Source organism: Erigeron canadensis, chromosome 1, assembly GCF_010389155.1.
Source record: "Erigeron canadensis isolate Cc75 chromosome 1, C_canadensis_v1, whole genome shotgun sequence".
Lineage (NCBI taxonomy): Eukaryota > Viridiplantae > Streptophyta > Magnoliopsida > Asterales > Asteraceae > Erigeron > Erigeron canadensis.
Genome location: NC_057761.1, coordinates 34,025,428 through 34,045,775, shown reverse-complemented (window position 1 = coordinate 34,045,775; position 20,348 = coordinate 34,025,428). Strand labels below are relative to the sequence as shown.

Below are 20,348 nucleotides of genomic sequence, written 5' to 3'. Positions count from 1 at the left end.
CATACTGATCAATACATGTGGGTCTTTTCATCACACAGGTTGTAGATATATAATATATTCAATCATATTGAAACATTGCTTTTATAATAAAAAACACCTGATCTCATCAACATAGCCACGGTGAACCTAAAGCATCTTAGTTACACAAATCTATGCAACTGTGAACTACACAAAGGCAAACAGGGTTCACAAAGCGTCTCTGCAGCAATAGGCATCTGCCATGCAGCTTGGAATTCAACACCTGCCATTGCTTTGAAATCCTACAGCCAAAATTTAAAAGCTGCATATACTATTGTGTCAACTTGTAACTTACAACTATTTTAACTTTTATAAGTTATAACAGCCATAGTTTTCAGAAACTTTCGGTGTACTATTTTATTTTTGAACAGTTTGGGTGTACTATGTATAAAACAAAGACGATTTTGGATTCTTTTGCAACCAGGTTCTTGTTTTCACTGCCAAAAAACAAAACATGTCGTATATAGTTCGTGTGACAACCAGCCTGCACGTCTGCACCAGATTGCACCTGGCACATGCAGTTTGAGAGATGAATCAAAATCACTCAATGGCCCGCTACGATGGTGACCCAATGAACACATTGTAATGTTAAGATCCCTGTCATAAAATCGTATTCTGTGATCAAATAATTTTAAGTCACGCTCAAATTTTAGGCAAAAAAACAGAACAAAACACACAGATTATTGTATGTTAGTTATGTTTTGTGAGATCACAAATCCTGTTTTACATATAAAAAGAAATAAATTAAATAGTTGGCGCAAAAGAGATTGACCAGAACTATGCGCCTGAACAAGCACAATGCTGTCCCTTGAGACCATAATCAGATTTGGCTTCTGTGAGTTTGCACTCCACACCACCTACAAATCATAAATCTTTTTGTTTATGCTGGCAACATGGGCGGGTCGGGCGGGTTTGGGTAACGGTCAATTTCACTATTAACAAAGGATTTTGACCTTGCTCATGTATATTGGGTAATGGTGTAAAGTTTCACTTTTGTCACTAGCTAGGCACGTTATATATGTTAGTCAATGCATATGCAATGTAATATTTGTCTGTTTTAAATTTAAAGAATGTCCTATTCCCACAGCTCAAGAGGGATCAACTGGTGAAGGAAGAAGATGAAATACATGCAGCTTGGGATTACATTTCATTGATTTCTAACTTGTTTATTACAATTCTGTAGGTGTCATTGTTGTTTGGTAAATCTTTGTCCCAATGAGAAGCTGGAAAGTGACGGGTTCATAGTTTATAACTTATACACCGTAACTGTCGCCTAACCAAGACAATACCTGCTGCAAATCAGATCATTTAGGGCCATGATTTACTAAACAATGTTGACAACTTTTTATATAAGTCTTACCAAACGCTATTGTTAACTATATAGTGATTAATTTAAGTAACTCTTCAATCATCAGGGTCCTTTTCAATGTATGAAAGCTACTCTGAAAATTGACTTTGTGATCCTATCCTGTCATACATGCCCTTTTCTTGTCCATTCTAATATAGAAATAACCACTCACTTCAAAAATCGGCGTATATCAGTAAATAAATACATTTGTATCAGGCCATTCAACTCGTAATATCCTATCTTATGTGCTAAACAACCTGCCCCACATTATAATGATCATGATCTTCTAATTAAAAGGATACTAGCAGTTAAGAAAATCATAAATTAATAATCCAATCTTATTCAGTGGAGGTGTTCTTAATTACCATAATCCTAAATTTCAAAAATGGAGGTTACCTGTTTATCCATTGTCCAGAGACGAACCACCGTACTTCTCATCACTTGCTTGCAAATTGCCTCTTTATTTGTAGTCCTTCCCGTGAATAGTACCACTTTTAATGGTACAAACAACAGTGTAGATAGAGCTGCATTACTGGCTATCAAATCTTTGATAAGAGACGACCCTCAAGATGTTACAAGCTCGTGGAACGAATCGTATCATTTCTGCCAATGGCAAGGTGTAACATGCAGCTCTCGCCACCGACGTGTCATTATCTTAGATCTTTCTTCAAGCGGTTTAGTGGGATCGTTGTCTCCTTCGATCGGAAACATGAGCTTTTTAAGGACTATCTTGCTACAAAACAACTCCCTGAGTGGAGAGACCCCTCAGCAATTGGGTCGTTTATTTAGGCTACAAGAATTACGCATCAATAACAATTCTTTTGAGGGGAATATTCCAAGCAGCTTATCAAACTGCTCAAACCTTAAAGTTCTTCACTTGGGTATCAACAAGTTAGTTGGAAAAATTCCATATGAGTTTGGTTCATTGACGATGCTCAGATTTTTTATCGTACACAGGAACAATTTAACGGGTGGGATTCCATCCTTCATTGGGAACCTCTCATTGCTAGAAACTTTCTCACTTGGTGGTTGTAACTTGGTTGGAAGCATTCCAGATATTTTTCATCGTCTTAAGAACCTCAAAAGGCTTGCATTTCCGGACAATGAGCTTGTCGGTACCATTCCACCTTCTATATATAACCTCTCACTGTTAGAATCTTTATTTCTCGATAATAACCATCTTCATGGTACACTGGAAACAAACTTAGTTTTCTTGCAGCCTCGTATTCAAGAAATATCTGTGCCAAATAACCAACTTACAGGTCCACTTCGTCCATCAATTTTCCTTTCCACAGAATTGGTTAGCCTGGATATAACTGAAAACAGATTCAGTGGCAAAATAGTTGTCAGTTCCCGGAGCGTTTGTGAATTTGTAGAGATGTCCCTTGGTTTTAATAACTTTGGAAGCGGGGAAAGTGATGAAATGGACTTCATTAATACTTTGTCTAATTGCAGTAAGTTGGAGATATTAGATGTCGGTGGCAACAACCTGAGAGGGATTTTACCAGAATCCTTGGCAAAATTTTCAGCCAAACTTTATTTCCTAAGGCTTTCCTCAAACAATATTTTGGGTAATCTGCCTTCATCATTAGGTAACCTTTCAGGACTAACCACACTGGATTTATCCTACAATCAATTTATGGGCACAATTCCTGCAAGTTTTGATAGGCTGCAAAACTTACGTAGACTAGAACTCAAAAACAACAATCTTGCAGGGGATATTCCCAATACTTTAGGCAATTTGTCATCGTTGATTGAACTTCATATGGGAATGAACCATTTGAATGGAACCATACCCTCAAGTCTAGGGAACTGCAAGAAGTTGATCGGGCTAACACTTGAGCAAAATTTTCTTCGTGGAAGAATACCAAAGAATCTTTTTGGGCTCGCATCCCTTTCCATTAGCCTCAATTTGGGCAGTAATCAACTATCAGGACAACTTCCCTTCGAGATTGGCAACGATCTTAAAAACTTAAATGAGCTTATTCTAGCTGAAAACCTTCTGTCAGGTAAACTTCCAAGTAGCATTGGTAGCTGTACCAGCCTTCAAAATTTAAACATAGGACGTAACTTCTTCCATGGATCTCTCCCACCATCAATGGTTTCTTTGAGGGCCCTCCAAAACCTTGATGTTTCTTTTAACAATTTCACTGGTCAGATCCCAAGTTTTTTGGAGATACTTCCTTTGCAGAGTCTGAATATTTCATTTAACGATTTTGAGGGTCAGGTTAGCAGCAAAGGAGTGTTTTTAAATGCTAGTGAACTAATCATCAAAGGCAACAACAGACTTTGTGGAGGTATACCCGAACTTCTATTACCAAAATGCAGTCCTAATCACTCAAAGGGAACAAAAAGGTTGAGCCTTTCTGTTATATTAGTCATCTCTGTAGTGCCGGTTCTGTTTTGTGCAGCCGCAGTATTGGTTTATTTGTTCTATTGGAGAAAAATGAAAGACAGAGATGCAGATGATACATCCCACAACATTGATGAGATGCCTCCTGTCAAGGTTTCTTATAAAAAACTCTATAATGCAACTGGCGGTTTTTCTCCAAACAATGTGATTGGCAAGGGTAGTTTTGCATCTGTTTATAGAGGAAATCTCGATTTGGATGGTGGGATTGTTGCAGTCAAAGTTTTGAACCTTTGTCAGAAAGGAGGTTCAAAGAGTTTCATCTCTGAGTGCAAAGCATTGAGAAATGCCCGACATAGAAATTTAGTGAAGGTCATAACTTGTTGCAGCGGTTCTGATTTTGAAGGTAACGAATTCAAAGCTTTGGTTTACGACTTCATGCCTAATGGAAGCCTAGATAGATGGTTGCATTCAAGTCATGTGGCGCAAAATTTGCAGAATGACCTTCCTCTACTTAGTCTTCTTCAAAGAGTAAGCATTGCTTTAGATGTGGCTTATGCACTTGATTATCTTCATAACCACAATGGCAGGACTATTGTACATTGTGATTTGAAACCAAGTAACATTCTACTTGACAAAGACATGGTTGCGCATGTTGGCGATTTTGGGCTGTCAAAGATTCTTCAGCCGGAACATGTAAACAAATATGATAATAGCTCAACTGGAATTAGAGGAACTATTGGCTATGCAGCTCCAGGTAAACTTTTTTATTTTTTCTGCAATTTATTTGTTTATTACTAGTTTTAGAAGTTATAGTTAAGTATCTTTTAATGATCACGATAGAAGAAATACGACCGAGGTTGAGTCAACAAAAGTCCACTTTTTTCTCTTTCTTTTTGACTTTGACTTGAAAACAAAATCATAAACATAAATATAACTAACTTTTAGCGATGACGGGTCCTCGAAAAAGGGTTGGTCAAACTAAAAAGTCAACCCTGTCCATATGTTGTCGTTTTGTGACTTTTAGTGAGGACATAATTTCCTCGCAAAAAGATTTCGTCACAATAGCTCATTTTTCTAGTAGTGTCACTGCAGAATATGGTTTTGGTGGCAAAGTTTCAACAAGTGGAGACATTTATAGTTATGGTATTCTGTTGCTGGAGATGCTGACAACTAAAAGGCCTACGGATCCCATATTCAAAGAAGAGATAAACCTTCACAGCTATGCTAGAACAGAAATGAGAGATCACTTGCTAGATATTGTTGATCCAATACTTCTAAAAAATGATTTCGGAAATCATGTACCCTCGGCCAACAAGAACGGAGAAGAATTGCTTTCAGTGAGAAATGAAGCATGCTTGCGCCAGGTGATTGAACTTGGAGTAGCATGTTCCATGGGGTTACCACAACATCGAATGGATATTGATGGTGTTATCCAGGAGCTTCACTTGGTGAAAGAAGTTTTGTTGAGCAATTCAACAGGCTAACTGATATGGGCCAACATGCGCCATGCACCATGCAATTGAATTAGTCCTCATTTATAGAAGCTAAGAACTCTCTATTTTGTTTTAAATGTTCAAAAGATATGAAGTAAAAATTGCTTCAAACGTATTCTGTTCCTTTCTTTGTTCTAGGTGATCGTCCATCCGGAATTGGACTCTTATTGTTAAGGTTGTTCTACTTTTCAACCTGTTTGGCTTCCAAAGAATTGAAAATCTCCTTTTGTAATCACATATAGTCAAAAATGGTAATGTCAATTGTTTGGTATTGATAAGTTTGAGACTGTAGGAGCCTATTATGAGCCTAGTTGTCAATGTTTTTTGGCAGTAGGTCTAGCCTAACTTGCATGGCAGCCTGTGGCTGCAGAGATGGTTGTGATCCTACATTCCTCGGTACTGTTCATATCAAGTGTGGTGTGGTTCTTGTGGATAATTAACCAAGGGAGGTTGTGGGTTCATGCCGCACTATGGACAAAAGGTGTTTTGCAAATGTCTAATGCACGCGTGAGTCATTGTCGTTTAAAAACTATCCGAAAGATTTGGGATTAATTGACCCCCGCATAAAATTCAAAAAGACAAACTGGGATGAGTTTGTTCATAGAGCAACGGTCAGAACATGGAACTTGAAGGCGGGATCATCATGAATCTTGGAAATAGTTCGTAATCCATTTAATCTCTTACAGACAGTGGTGTAGTTATGTCCTCTGAACTATTGAGCTAAACTTTTTTTTTTTAAAAAAGACCAGAAAACTATACAATCGGCTCACTTACATCAAATTGGATCAAATGCATAAAACTAAAATGACACAAAATACTCATTGCTTATCAATGGGATCATGGGAAAATGTCTATGAAAGTCTATTGCAAGTGTGCAGTGTGAGCTATTTGTTAGAAAAATCATAGCTTGCATACTATTCATTTATTGATACGTGTATTTTGCTCCAACGCATATATATGATGATATGATTTACACCCCCGAAATAAAACTTGCAAAAAATGAACGTAGTTCGATGGTCAGGCCAGTTAGTTTGATTGGTTGAATAAATAACTGCTGTAGAGAGATATGTTACAAAGTGTAAAGTTATGCTGAATTTAAAAAGTTGTATTAATAAATAATTTCGTTAACAAAAGTTTAAATTATGAGTAACTTATATTGTTTTTTATGTGTATCATAATTACCATACAAAATTTATATTCCTTCCGTCCCATTAAATTTGTCCACGTTTAAAATTTCAAAGTCAAACTTTATCAACTTTGACCGTCAAATTTTGTAAAGTTTGACTTGAAAATTTAAAAGAGGACAAGTTTAGTAGGACGGATGGATATTAGATAGCGAGAAAGTTTGACTTGAAAATTTAAAAGAAGACAAGTTTAGTAGGACGGATGGATATTAGATAGCGAGAAAGTTTGACTAAATGAATAACAAAAATATGTATTATATAAGTAGGGAGTGTTAGATAATCTAGGTTGTGGTTACTCCAAGTTCATAATCATTTACATTTACTAAATTGTTTGTTGTTTGAGTGCAATTATAAGTAGAGGGACTTAAAGTGTATTTGGGTGAAAGTTGAGAGAACATAAGGACTGGAGAGGCAATATTAGAACTTAAGGGACAATTGACAAACATGTTGGACTAAAAATAGAACGAAACTGGAAGTTTGGAACCATTCTTGATCGGATCATATATGTCTACTTATAGTAATTCCTCTGAGGCAACGGCCACTACCACAGCCATGGCCACGGAAACACACACACCAGTTTACCCTAAGTTTGTTCCAGTGGAACACAAAGAAGTTACTGCACTTAGCTCTAAGGCTGATGGTATGTGTACAATATCGTTTAGCTTCTTTTTTTTTTTTTAAGAATGTGAGTAGAATAATGACGGGTCATTTAGCTTAATATATATCTACAATAGCTAACTACCATTTTCTATGTAATATATTGCAGGTCTTAAATTTCGACTGGTTTCATATAATATTCTTGCTCAGGTATGCACACGTGTTCATAAGTTTGTTAGTATACATTTGGGTTGGTTTTTAATATCTTGTAAAAACTTGGTGGAGTTGGCGGATTTCTCCATGAGTACTCTTACCTTGGAGGTTGGCCGAGGCGAGTTAGGCAAAATCCGAGTACGTAGGAAATTGGTCAACGGAGTCAACATTAGCAAAAGTTGGTCAAGATATTTCCATTATGCTTGATCTCTTAAATATTAGTACACAATATGACAGCTTATTTGTAGATATTTTCACTATTTTTTCAAAATATTTCCGAATAATATTTGTTTTTATACATGTAATTTTAATAAAAAAAATTTAAGTGGGTGGGAATTCTCTTATCTCATGCACCGTCTTGGTAAAAGCACACACCTCATAGAAGGCATGCTCGGTGAATCACCATCCTGACTCATGGATCACAAGATATAGTTTCTCCATTTGCCTTTGACAAGTTTCAAAGACGTGCAGCCTTCTGTGGGCCCATGTAGTCACTTGGTTGTGGTAACACTTGGGCAGGGTAGCCCTTAGGTTTTATACTGTAATTTCAAATATATATTATATCTATATACAAAACTCCAATCCAAGTGCTCCCAGTACTCTTAACTCGGACCCCATCCGAGGGGAGACTGAGTTGTGAGTTCACCAACTTAATATCTAATAGCATTTGCATTGAAACATATATTAAAACCTAAGTGCATAAAGTAATCATAGTGAGAAAAGGGTCGCCAAAGTCTCACATGTAAAGTTGGGATTGATTTGAATAACTCAAGTGTTTGTATACATATAATCAAGCACATATCTTAATATCAGATCAACTGAATGTCTTCCCATTAACGTTTAATGAAGAAAAAAATATGTAGGAAGGACAGGGGAGTGAAATCCTCTTAAAGAAGCTCATAAGAATCGGTTATGCTAGTTGAGTGCTAGTTATATATACCAGAAGGTAGTTATGTTAGTTGAGTTAGTTAAGAAGCTTTTAGAGGCTTTAAGGAGGTAGATGGTAGCTGAGTAAGCTGCCAATATAGTAAGCCTTTGAATTTCTGCACACAATGAATGTGGATAACTGCAGCTTTAGTAATCTCACGCTGTTTCCCTTTGCAGGCGTGTATAAAAAATCATGGTTTCCCACACTCTCCATCACCATGTCTCGAGTGAGTTAATCACGCATTTAGTGAAGTTAATATTTTGATATGAAAGCATGTATAGTTATAAATTTATGGACTATTTATCTTGTATAGGCAAAAATTACATTAAGTTTGGTGGATTTTATTATAGGTGGAAAGCTCGTTCATCAACAATTATTGATGTTCTCAAAAATCTTGATGCTGATATCTTATGCTTACAGGTTTTCTTCATATCTTTCGTTTGTATTACTTGATGCGTAATTTAGATATTGTTGTAATACTTTGTTTCCTATTTCATCAAATTTTGGTATTTCATATTATTGGGAAGTTTTACTGTAACTGTTATTAGGAATCAGATGAGTATGATAAGTTTTACAAGGAAAAAATGGAGCAGAATGGTTACTCGAGCATCTACGTTAAGAGAAACGGGAGAAAAGTTGATGGATGTGAGAAAATTTTGAAGTCTTCTTTTAATTAGTATGAAGAGTTTTTTGTAGTCATGTACTCTGTATATTTATGGTAGTTATATACTCTGTTATATATATATATATATTGTAATCATGTACTCATATTCAACCTTTTATGTTTGATTTCCAGAATGGAGTTGGTTTTAGAGAAAAAAGTTGACTATGATGACCTTGCTAACCTGATTTTAGAAGAATCAAAACACGAAAAAGCTCTTGATACCAATAATATTATCAGTAAGGTTTTTGGTCCATGTTGTTTCTTTATTATTTCTTTCATATTTATTAGACTTATTCTTTCTTTATTTAAAGTAGGAGAAAAAAGTTCTTCAAGGGCCTGTGGTGTACGTTTCAAATGTAATTGTGTTGGAATTATGGCTGCCTTCAAGTTCAATAAGCCTCATAAACATTATGTTATTGTGGCAAACACACACATTTTCTGGTAATAGTGTATTCCAGATTTCCAGTTTTGTTTGTTAATTAGGTTTTGAATTTGGAAAATAAAATCTTGAATTCTGCTGCCCAGGGACCCAAAATTTGCCAATGTCAAGCTTGCACAAGCCAAATATTTACTCTGCTGTGTAGATCAATTCAAGCGAATGATATCAGAAAAGTTTGAGTGCAAACCATCCGTACTTATTGCCGGGGATTTCAATTCAGTTCCTGGAAGTAAGGTACACACAATGGCATTTCTCTTATGGCTGACTGATATGTAATCAAATGTGGTCTGATTTATGTTTCATGCAACAAACTTATATCAAGCCACCAAAAACAATCTAACTTAAAGAAAAATAATTCAAGATAACGTACTTTTGAAAGTTTTGATCGAAGACAATTACCAGTAATGAAATTATTATGTGGCAACTGACGTGTAGGTAAGTTTTGACTATATAGGTTGGGTTTGTTCTGACATGCATGGTGCTTATGCACTTACGTGAAAACCTTATTGAATTGAATATCTTAAAGTTTGATGTTTTATTGCCTAATGATGGTGTTGTGAAATAGAAAAGAAAAGAAATATTTGTCACTTAAAACATACTCCCTCCCTCCCAATTTAAATGTCCAAGTTTGACTGTCCAAGTCTTTTTATCGCAACTTTGACCATAAATATTAGTGTTTGTGTTTTATAATATTTGATGAAAGTTATATCATTGTAAACTACATTTAAAACTCAAGCGATTCATATATCTTACATCAAGTATTACATAACAGAAATGAAGATCTAGACGGTCAAAGTTAAACAAAAAAGACCCAAAATGTCAAACTATGACATTTAAATTGGGACGGATATGTTAAACCAAAGTTTGACCTTTCTAAGCAACTTGCCTTGTATGTATGATACATGTGTTTTTATACACTTCACGGCCCTTTTGCTACCATGAAATAGTAGAATGAAAGTTGAATATCGAGATATATATATACATTATACTTTTGTAATAGGAATTATACCAATATGTTTCAGGTATACCAATACCTTGTTTCAGGTGGTCCAGTGGCAGCACCTTCACCAGAACATTTAGGAGAATTGCCTATGCCTTTATGCAGTGCTTATGCTTACACAAGGGGTGAACCCCCGTTTACAAACTGTACACCTGGTTTCACCGGCACATTGGATTATATATTATTCTCTCCTTCTGATAGCGTTGAACCAGTTAGTTACCTTGAGCTTCCAGAACTAGGATCACCTGATTTAGAAGGAGGATTGCCAAATTTTCACCATCCAAGTGATCATCTGCCCATAGGTGCTGAGTTTGTGGTTTGTCAAAGATGATTGAAGCCTTTTTTGGGCCACTACTATTTTGTAGTCAAAAGTTATACCAGTAATTCTTTTAGGGGTAAACTTCTTACTGAACTAGTAAATCAGTCCCAAAATTGGTTGACTAGCTAAGTCCGGCAAGTAAATTCTCCGTTTGGACCATGTTGACCAGTTTTTCTACATTATTAGTAGCAAATTCGTCACGTTGCTTCCCTGTAAACAAAAGCGGCACATAAATGGACAACCGGATGCATATAAGGTCTAGCAGTACACATCAAAAACATAAAATAGACATCAAGAAAAACAATATATTAAACGGAAATAACTTCCACCAAGTTCTAATATATAAGAAGCTATTGAGATTTGCCGTCTAAGATATCATGGTTATCAAGGTATCATGGTTATCAATAATACTAATATATAAGAAGCTACTGACAAAATCAAACTTGTCGATTTCCTATAATGTGAAAGTTAAATAGTCTTTTCATTTCATGGAAGGATCATACCATAGTCTAACTAATATGTTCTGCCATTCCAAGATTTGTTAGGTAATACAAATCTTAAGATTTGGCAATTCTTTAAATTTAGCCTCTTTGTAATTTAGCTCAGTGTCTGTATGTGAAAGTCTAAACCAAGTTCTGCCAACACATATGCAAGTCTGAATCTCCTTAGAGTGTAAACACCTGCTAGAAATGGCTGTCAGCCGACTACTAATTATGATTTTACTTCTCAATTTCTCTCTTGACATTGCTCAAGGAAGTGTTGGTGGCTTAAAAACCTACATCATTCATGTAAAGAAACCACAAGCTTTGCTATCCACTCTAAGTGATCATAAAGCATATTATCGATCATTTCTTCCTATTCACACATTGTCAGAGAAAGACGAACCATTACTTTACTCGTACCAAAATGTGGTCAGCGGTTTTGCTGCAAGACTCACTGATTCTGATATTGAAGCCATGAAAATGAAAGATGGTTTTGTATCAGCTCGTCAAGAACGAATCTTGAAGCTTCAAACAACTCATACACCGAGATTCGTGAGGTTGCGTCAAGAATCTGGCTTTTGGAAGCAATCAAATTTTGGGAAGGGCATGATCATTGGAGTGTTAGATACTGGAATTATGCCAGGCCATGATTCATTTCGCGACTATGGAATGCCGCCCCCACCTTCTAAATGGAAAGGGTCATGTGAGTTCAATACGTCGAGCTGCAACAACAAACTTATAGGGGCCAGATCATTTAACAGTGTTGCAACAGCCTCAAATGTTAGTAAGGGAGTTGAGACACCCCTAGATGAAGATGGATATGGGACCCACACTGCAAGCATAGCTGCTGGTGGGTTTGTTCAGAATGCAGAAGCGCTCGGTGGTGCAGTAGGGATGGCTGCCGGGATGGCAGCATATGCGCATTTGGCAGTGTACAAAGTATGTTCTGGTGATTGCCTCGAGAGTGACATGCTAGCCGGGCTTGATGCTGCAATAGCTGATGGAGTTGACGTGATATCAATTTCCCTTGGAGAAGAGAAAAAAAGGCCATTTTATAAGGATTACATTGCAATAGGCTCATTTGCTGCAATTCAAAAGGGGATCTTTGTAAGCTGTGCAACAGGGAACTCAGGTCCAATCAAGGGGACTGCATCAAATGTGGCGCCATGGGTTCTAACCGTTGGAGCAAGCAATACAGATAGAATGATCAAAGTCACAACAAAACTAGGAAATCAGATGGATTTTCATGGAGAGTCTTTATTTCAGCCAAAAGACTTCCCTTCTACATTGGCACCACTTGTTTATGCCGGGTCTAACAACAAACCGGATTCCAAATTATGTGTCAAAGGATCACTTGAAGGTATGGATGTCAAAGGCAAAATAGTCTTCTGTGAGATAGGTGTGTCAGCACAAATAGAGAAAGGGGAAGTGGTAAAAGAAGCAGGTGGTGCAGGCATGATATTAATGAACCAAGAAGCACAGGGCTTTAGCTTAGATGCCGATCCACACGTTCTCCCTGCAGCACATGTAAGTTATGCAGCTGGACTCAAGATTAAAGACTACATTAACTCCACACGTACACCATTAGCAACATTATTGTTCAAAGGAATGGTCACTGGAAACCCTTTAGCTCCAGCTGTTGCTTCATTCTCTGCCAGAGGTCCCAATACCGCGAGTCCAGGAATTCTGAAACCCGACATTGTTGACCCTCGAGTTACCATTCTTGCAGCATGGGCACTCCCACTGGATGGAAGCACCAAAACCAAATCCCCTTTTGATTTCAAGTCCGGGACTTCAATGTCGTGCCCACATTTTAGTGGTGTTGCAGTGTTGCTCAAAGCTACTCACCCTTATTGGTCACCAGCAGCTATAAAGACAGCAATAATGACCTCTGCAGACCTAGTAAATCTCAGAGTTACACCAATAATAAATGAAACTCTTCAACCAACAGACATATTTGCTACAGGCGCGGGTCATGTTAACCCTTCAAAAGCTAATGATCCAGGACTCATCTATAATATCCAGCCTCAAGATTACATACCTTATTTGTGTTGTCTTGGGTATAGTGATGAGGAAGTTGGGATCATTGCACATCGAGCCGTTAACTGTTCACCAAAATCTAGTATTACAGAAGCCCAACTGAATTACCCTTCATTTTCTGTTAAACTCGGATGGCCATCCCAAAAACTTACAAGGACAGTAACTAACGTAGGAGCTGCATATACATCACATGTTGTTAAAGTTGTTGCACCAAAAGGAGTATCTGTTTCTGTCAACCCCAGCAAGATTAATTTCACAAAGATGAATGAGAAGGCAACTTATTCAGTGACTTTCACCTGCACGAATGATCAAGTAGGTAAATATTCTCAAGGTTATATAACATGGATCTCTACAAAATACATGGTTCAAAGTGTCATCTCTGTGAATTTCATGTAAAACCAACCATCAAACTGGTTTCATTTTTCTTGTTCCATTACATTGCTCAGATATTAATACAAATCTTATTGTTGTATGTTCGGGTCAAAACTAGTTGAGACAACTTGATAATTTACACACCATTCCAATTTTTAGTTGATTTTTTTGGAATTTTGGATTTTTAATGTAATGATAAGTTGACGGGTATAGATACTAACTATAATTAGGTTGTAGGTATAATTTTCTGATAAACTAAAAGGTTATGTGATGCACTTTAATGTATAGAATGTGGCTTAGATGTGGCAGTCCAGAATGTAAGAACTTGGGGGCCTAATCGGCTAAGGCCTTAGCTTGTAAATTGATGGGTACAGATATTAATCTTTCAAGTCAAAAAGTCAAATCACCATCCAAGATTATGCATACCCACTCTAAATATTAGTCGCACCAGAAATATCAAAAGCACAATGAGAGCTAATGAAGTATAAAGAGGTTAGTAGTTCCTTGATGGCTGTTTTCTTAGCACTAATACTAATATCATTTGCTGCAAGAACTCCTGTTCAGACGACCAACCAGACCCAAAGTCATGATTGAAAAGGTGTTAAGTTATATGTCGAAAGCTTTAATTGATGAACTCGATTAATTAACTGTTGAAAAATCAAGTGTTGTTTCCATGAAGACAACGTGAATGTTAAAGCAGAAACTGGGGTCCTGGTGGCTGTTGGCAATGCTGGGACCAGATGGTGGGGGTGGACACTGGTAGAGCAACATAAACAGAACCAGAAGTAGTCTGAGTATTCTGGCTTTTATGAAAGCTTTAGCTGCACTAATTTTATTCCTTTGAATGTGACCATATATGGTCAGCATTTCAAATAGCCACCACCTACATGAAGAAAACCAGCAGTAGTCAATGTCAAGTATTCTGGCTTTTCTACTTTGACATTCACAACGCCTGCAAAGACCACACAGTAGATCATCAAACAGTTAGTTGAGATCATCAGTAAAAGCATATGATATAATTTACCTTTATCCTCATGATATGGTGCTTCTGTTGTGCCTACATGTATGTGGAACACAAAGGCAAACAGGGGTAACAAATCGTCTCTGCAGCAATAGGCAGCCATGCAGATTAGGCTTCAACACCTGCCTTTACATTAATATTCTACAACCTAAATGTAAAAGTTGCATATACTAATAGCTAAACTTAGTAGCCATGTGCTACATATATATACTATTGTGTCCACTTGTAATAACTGCCGTATCTTTCAGAAACTTTGGGTGTACCGTTGTATGCTACAAACACGATTTTGGATTCTTTTGCAACTAGGTTCTTGTTTTCGCTGCCCAAAAACAATACATAACATATATAATTCGTGTAAACCAGGCTATGTAGTTCCAAATAGTTATTTTGGAAAGGCATAACCAGACTCTTTGCACATGCAGTATAAGAGATGAATCAAACTCACTCAATAGCCCTCGATGATGGTGACCCAATGAACTGGCCAATGGTAAGATCAAGAACCATTTGGATAAACTTTGAACGATCAAATAATTCAAAATCACCCTCAGTTTTAGGCAACAAATAGAACAAAACACACAGATTATTGTATGTTAGTTATGTTTTGTGAGATCACTAATCCGGTTTTATAAAAACAGAAATAAAATAAATATTGGTGACAAAAGAGGTTGACCAGAACTATAACAATGCAACTGAACAAGCACAATACTGTGCCTTGAGACTATAATCACATTTGGCTTATATGAGCATGAACTCTGCACCACTTAATAAATCATCAACAGTTGTGTTTTTTACACGTGAATACCCAAAGATTTTGGACTAACCCAACCGAGTTGCTAATAGGATGAACATCCCTTTTGTTGCTATATAGGCACATTATATTTGTTAGCCAATGCATATGTATAGTAATATTTGCCCGTTTCAAATTCAAAGAATGTCCTATTCCTACAGCTCAAGGGGGATTAACCGGTGAAGGAAGAACTAAGAAGATGATAAATGCATCTTGGGATGGCATTTCATTGATTTCTAACTTGTTTATGAGAAATTCTGTAGTTGTTTGGTAATTCTTGGTCCCTGATGACACCCGAGTAACCGATATACCTAATTGTTGCCTAACCAAGACAATACCAGCAGCAAGTCAAATCATTTGGGACCACAATTTACCGAACAACGTGGATACCAAAATGTTGATATATACATATGACACCCATAAGTAACTAATATGTTGATACCTAACTGTTGCTTTTATTTCCCCACTAACTTATTGATACCTAAATGTTGCCTAACCAAGATAATATCTGTTGCAAATCAAATCATTATTTCAACAACCTTAGTTTCAATCTTAGATTATAGCTTTTAAAAATGATGTACACGTAATGGAAACAACGTTGAGGCTTAAAAGAAAGTAGCTACGTACGGAAGGTGAATATACGGCCGTACAAAAATCATTCCTCACTTTTGAAAAATAATATAAAAATATGATTTAATATGTGCCTGCGAGAGTGCGACCCTTGCAAACCTCACCCCCCCGGGCATGTATATTTCGTACTTGAAACTCATTTTCAAGTTTGATGACGATATCATCTTACTTATACTAGAACGGTCGTGTGTAATAGCGGTGGCGTTGGTGGAGCAGATTTAATGGCGGCGGCGGCGGTGGTGGTGGTGACAGGTGACACGCGGCGGTGGCTGCGACGAGTACTCCGAGTAGTGTAGGTTATTGATTTAATGTCATTTTGATTAATTATTGAAACTTAAAATTCAACAAAATGTAATTTTCTTTATAATATATGAGAGAAAGGTACCTGCGCGTTGCGGCGGTGATGGAGGTGGCGGAGATGGTAGTGATGTAATGGCGGCGGCGGCGGTGGCGGTGACAGGTGGTGGTGGTGGCGAGCGGCGGCGGTGGCGACGGAGATTGGTGGTGGGGCAGTGGCGCCGGCGAGTAGTGGAAGTTATTGATGTAACGTGGCTATGATGTATCGTACATCATGCATTAGACTGTGTACTTTATTGAAATTAAAATTAATATTGAAATTTTAAGTTCAATTTTATCACAATTAGATTTGTTTTAAAATATAATATAAATAATATATACTAGAAAAGTAATCGTGTGATGTGGCAGTGTAATGGCGACGACGTTGGCGTGCGACGGTGGTGGCGGTGACGTGCGGTGGTGGCGGTGACGGGTGGTGATGGCGCGCGGCTGTGATGGTGGTGCTGGCGGCAGCAGCAAGTAGTGTAGATTATTGATGTAATGTGGTTTTCATGAATTGTTAAACTTACAATTTAACAAAAATGAGTTTTGCTTTACTAAACATATGCCTCGGGTAAAGCACTATTTCGGTGCGAGCCACGAGAGCACCATATCGAGGCAACTCTGAATGCGTGATGCGACAGTGTGATGAAGACGACAATGGGTAGTAGTGGCGTCGACGGATGGTGACGGCGACGGTGGTAGCGGTAGCGGTGCGGGTATGTACTAAATATTAATGTAAAAGTGATTGATCTAAAATGAAGTGGTATAGTTATTATTATTAGTATTATAGGTAAAAGAGATGTATGTTTTAAATAATATTATTATTAGTATTATAGGTATCTTAGTTGACAATATTTAAGTTAGTGAACAAAAGAAAGGGGATGTTGGGGTTATCAATTATTTAGTTGTAAAAATTGGAGGGGCAAATGTTTTATAATGTAGTAAGTTAGATCCCCTGTTGTGAGCAAAATGATCCACAAAATGTTTTATAATGTGTAAGCTAGATCCCCTGTTGCGAGCAAAATGATCCACACCTTAAAATATATATATATATATATGTTACACACCTTTAAAAATAATTCATAAAGTTAACTCTAAGTCCTTAAGGGGGTGTTTGGTATGATGGAATGGAAAGGGAAGAAAGAGAATGAGAAAGACTTCCCTTGTTTGTTTGCAATGAAGAAAGAGAATAAGAATGGAGAAAGGTGAACCAATTGTAGATAATGGGTGAGAATGAAAAAATTTTTTTTTTTTTCTTTTTAAGATGTTATATGTAATAAAAGTACTATTATTTAAAAAATTATTTTTTTATATATTCATTCTCTGTGGGTACCAAACAATGAAATCTATTCTCTTTCTAAATACTCATTCTGCTTTCTCACTATTTCCATTCTCTATTATATTTCCATCCTCTATAATTTCCTCTTACCAAACACCCCCTTAATTCTTTCCGAAACATCGGTTATGACTTATGAAACAACCGTAGCGACGTCACAACTCCATATCAAACTAATGCGCACATACATTGAATCCCATGCTTGTTTTTAAGGCCGGCCTAGGCTCTAGTGAATGTATATCCAACATAACATCAGAATAAACTGTTAAAGAAATTTATAAAAAAAATAACAGAGTATTCAAATTAGTATATAACTTTCTCTTACAATATGTATATTTTTGTAACTTTCTCTAAAAATACTACTACAATATGTATATTTTATACAGTAATAGTTATCCAAATATGACATCAAAGTCTAATACGTAAAAAAGGTTACTTTCAAGTCAACAAGTCAAATGGACCAACCAAGTACGTATATACACTCACTCTATAAATTGGTCACACCAGAAATAGCTCTCTACAATGAGAGCAAATGAAGCATAAAGGGCTTAGCACTTCCTTGATGGCTGATTTCTTTAGACTAATATTATATCGTTGTGTCCTGCAAGAACTCCTGTTCGTTCAGACGATCTACCAGATCCAAAGTCATGACGGCCAAAGTCATAACGGAAAAGGTATTAACTTTTAAGTTATATGTCAAAAGTTTTCATGAACTGATGACCTTAATTAAGTATTAGAAGTTCTCAGTGTTGATTCCATATATGCAGGCGACATGGGTGGCGTTAAAGCGGAAATGCTAAGAAACTGAGGTCCTGGTCGCTGTATTGATTGCTGGGGACTACCACCACGGGTAGCGTGACATAAGTGGGAGTCTGCGATTTAACACTTTCAACAATTGATATCAAAGTCTAATATGTAAAAAAGGCTACTTTCAAGTCAACAAGTCAAATCGCCACGGATGTACACTAATTACTCTATAAATTAGTCACACAAGAAATATCAACAGCACAATAAGGGCAAATGAAGTATAAAGAGCTTAATTAGTAGATCCTTGATGGTTGTTTTCTTTGCACTAATACTAATAAGAACTCACCAGACCCAAAATCATGACGGAAATCGCAGAGATCGAATGATGCTCTGATACCACTGTAGAAAAAATGGATTGCAACACTCACAATATATATTTAATAATGAAAGAGAACAAAGGCAACTTTTGTATTTTATTAATATAGAAATTGCATACAAAACTAAGAAGAGAAGTAACATATAAATACCCAAAGGTCAAACGACTACATCCTATAGACCCGGATAGAAACTAACAACTTTATTCAAATATAAAGAAACAAACTACTGAGAAAAAGCTGCATTCCTCAACTGCTTCAGCTTAGACCTGATCTTTAGCATCACATGTGAAGACCTCTTCTCACTCACGTGACTTAAGATATGAATCATTTTCAACACCCCCTCTTGATTCATACTCCTGTACCCCAAGAAGATACCTCATGTACACAAACTTTTCCTTGGACAATGGCTTGGTTAATACATCAGCAACCTGATCATTAGTGTTACAATACTCCAGCAGTACTTGATTTTGATTGACCAACTCACGAATGAAATGATGTTTGAGCTCTATGTGTTTGGTTCTGCTATGCATGATAGGATTTTTTGATAGATAAATTGCTGACTTGCTATCACATTTGATCACAGTAGCCTACTTTTGATGAATTCCCAGATCTTCCAACATTCTACGCATCCACACAGCTTGACATGTTGCACTTGTAGCTGATATGTACTCTGCTTCTGTACTTGATAAGGCTACAGTGTTTTGCTTCTTGGAACACCAAGACACTGCAGCACTTCCAAGAGTGAATATATAAGCCGAGATACTTTTGCGATCCTCCAAACTTGCTGCCCAGTCGTTATCTGTATAACCCTTACACTCAACTTCACTAGTACGTTTGTAAAATAACCCAAAATTGACTGTACCTGCAATGTAACGAAGAACTTTTTTTGCAGCCCCTATATGCTTTTTTGATGGAGCATGCATGAACCTGGAAAGGACACCAACCCCATATGATAAATCAGGCCTAGTGTGAGTTAACTATATCAACCCACCTACTAGGCTCCTGTACATAGTACCATCAGTCTTGTCTTCCACCATCTTCAACTTGAAACTTTTCATGTGGACACATAGGTTTTTGATCCACTTTACATCCTTTCATTCCAAATCTATCTATTAAATTCACAACATAATTACTTTGACATATGAAAATACCTTGGCTTGTCTGCTTTACTTCCATGCCCAAGAAGTATCTCAAAAACCCCAAGTCAGTCATTTCAAAAACATTTTTCATACCTTGCTTAAATTCTTCAATCATCTTGGAGCATGAGCTTGTACAAATAATGTCGTCCACATACAGGCAAACATAGATCAATGCACTGTTTGAACTTTGTTTAACATAAAGAGTAGGTTCATTGTCACTCTTTTTGAACCCATTTTGCAAAAAATAGCCATCAATCTTTGAGTACCAACTTCTGGGAGCTTGCTTTAATCCATATAAAGCCTTGTGGAGTCGATACACTTTAGTCACTTCCTCCTTATCTTGCCTCTCAAATCCTTCTGGCTGCTCAACATAGATCTCTTCAGTCAAGTCACCATTCAAAAAGGCTGATTTGGCATCTAGTTGATGCACATACCAACCTCTTGAAGCTGCTACAGCAAGCACCATTCTTATTGTTTCAAAACGAGCCACGGGAGCATAAGTTTTCTCGAAATCAACCCCTT

The 20,348-nt window shown here is 37.0% G+C and overlaps 3 protein-coding genes and 1 pseudogene across 3 annotated transcripts; all 4 read left to right on the top strand.

Moving 5' to 3' along the window:
* Nucleotides 1-1,751: 1,751 nt before the first annotated feature.
* Nucleotides 1,752-2,709, top strand: LOC122590682 (LRR receptor-like serine/threonine-protein kinase EFR). Its single transcript, XM_043762866.1, has 2 exons — nucleotides 1,752-2,628; nucleotides 2,693-2,709. Exons 1-2 carry the CDS (start codon nucleotides 1,752-1,754, stop codon nucleotides 2,707-2,709), a joined length of 894 nt encoding a protein of 297 aa, XP_043618801.1.
* Nucleotides 2,710-2,744: 35 nt separating this feature from the next.
* Nucleotides 2,745-5,203, top strand: LOC122590677 (receptor kinase-like protein Xa21). Its single transcript, XM_043762856.1, has 2 exons — nucleotides 2,745-4,473; nucleotides 4,665-5,203. Exons 1-2 carry the CDS (start codon nucleotides 2,745-2,747, stop codon nucleotides 5,201-5,203), a joined length of 2,268 nt encoding a protein of 755 aa, XP_043618791.1.
* Nucleotides 5,204-6,900: 1,697 nt separating this feature from the next.
* On the top strand, nucleotides 6,901-10,603 carry LOC122590668 (annotated as a pseudogene).
* A 642-nt stretch (nucleotides 10,604-11,245) lies between these two features.
* On the top strand, nucleotides 11,246-14,023 carry LOC122590656 (subtilisin-like protease 4). The gene has a single exon (XM_043762837.1). The coding sequence runs from the start codon at nucleotides 11,246-11,248 to the stop codon at nucleotides 13,472-13,474; it is 2,229 nt and encodes a 742-aa protein (XP_043618772.1). The 3' UTR covers nucleotides 13,475-14,023.
* The last annotated feature ends 6,325 nt before the right edge of the window (nucleotides 14,024-20,348 follow it).

Bases quoted from the DNA above. Each gene is read 5' to 3' on its own strand.
- LOC122590682 (XM_043762866.1), top strand. From the start codon at position 1,752: ATGGAGGTTACCTGTTTATCCATTGTCCAGAGACGAACCACCGTACTT.
- LOC122590677 (XM_043762856.1), top strand. From the start codon at position 2,745: ATGTCCCTTGGTTTTAATAACTTTGGAAGCGGGGAAAGTGATGAAATG. The intron at 4,474-4,664 runs GTAAACTTTTTT...ACTAACTTTTAG, and splicing joins TATTGGCTATGCAGCTCCAG to CGATGACGGGTCCTCGAAAA.
- LOC122590656 (XM_043762837.1), top strand. From the start codon at position 11,246: ATGGCTGTCAGCCGACTACTAATTATGATTTTACTTCTCAATTTCTCT.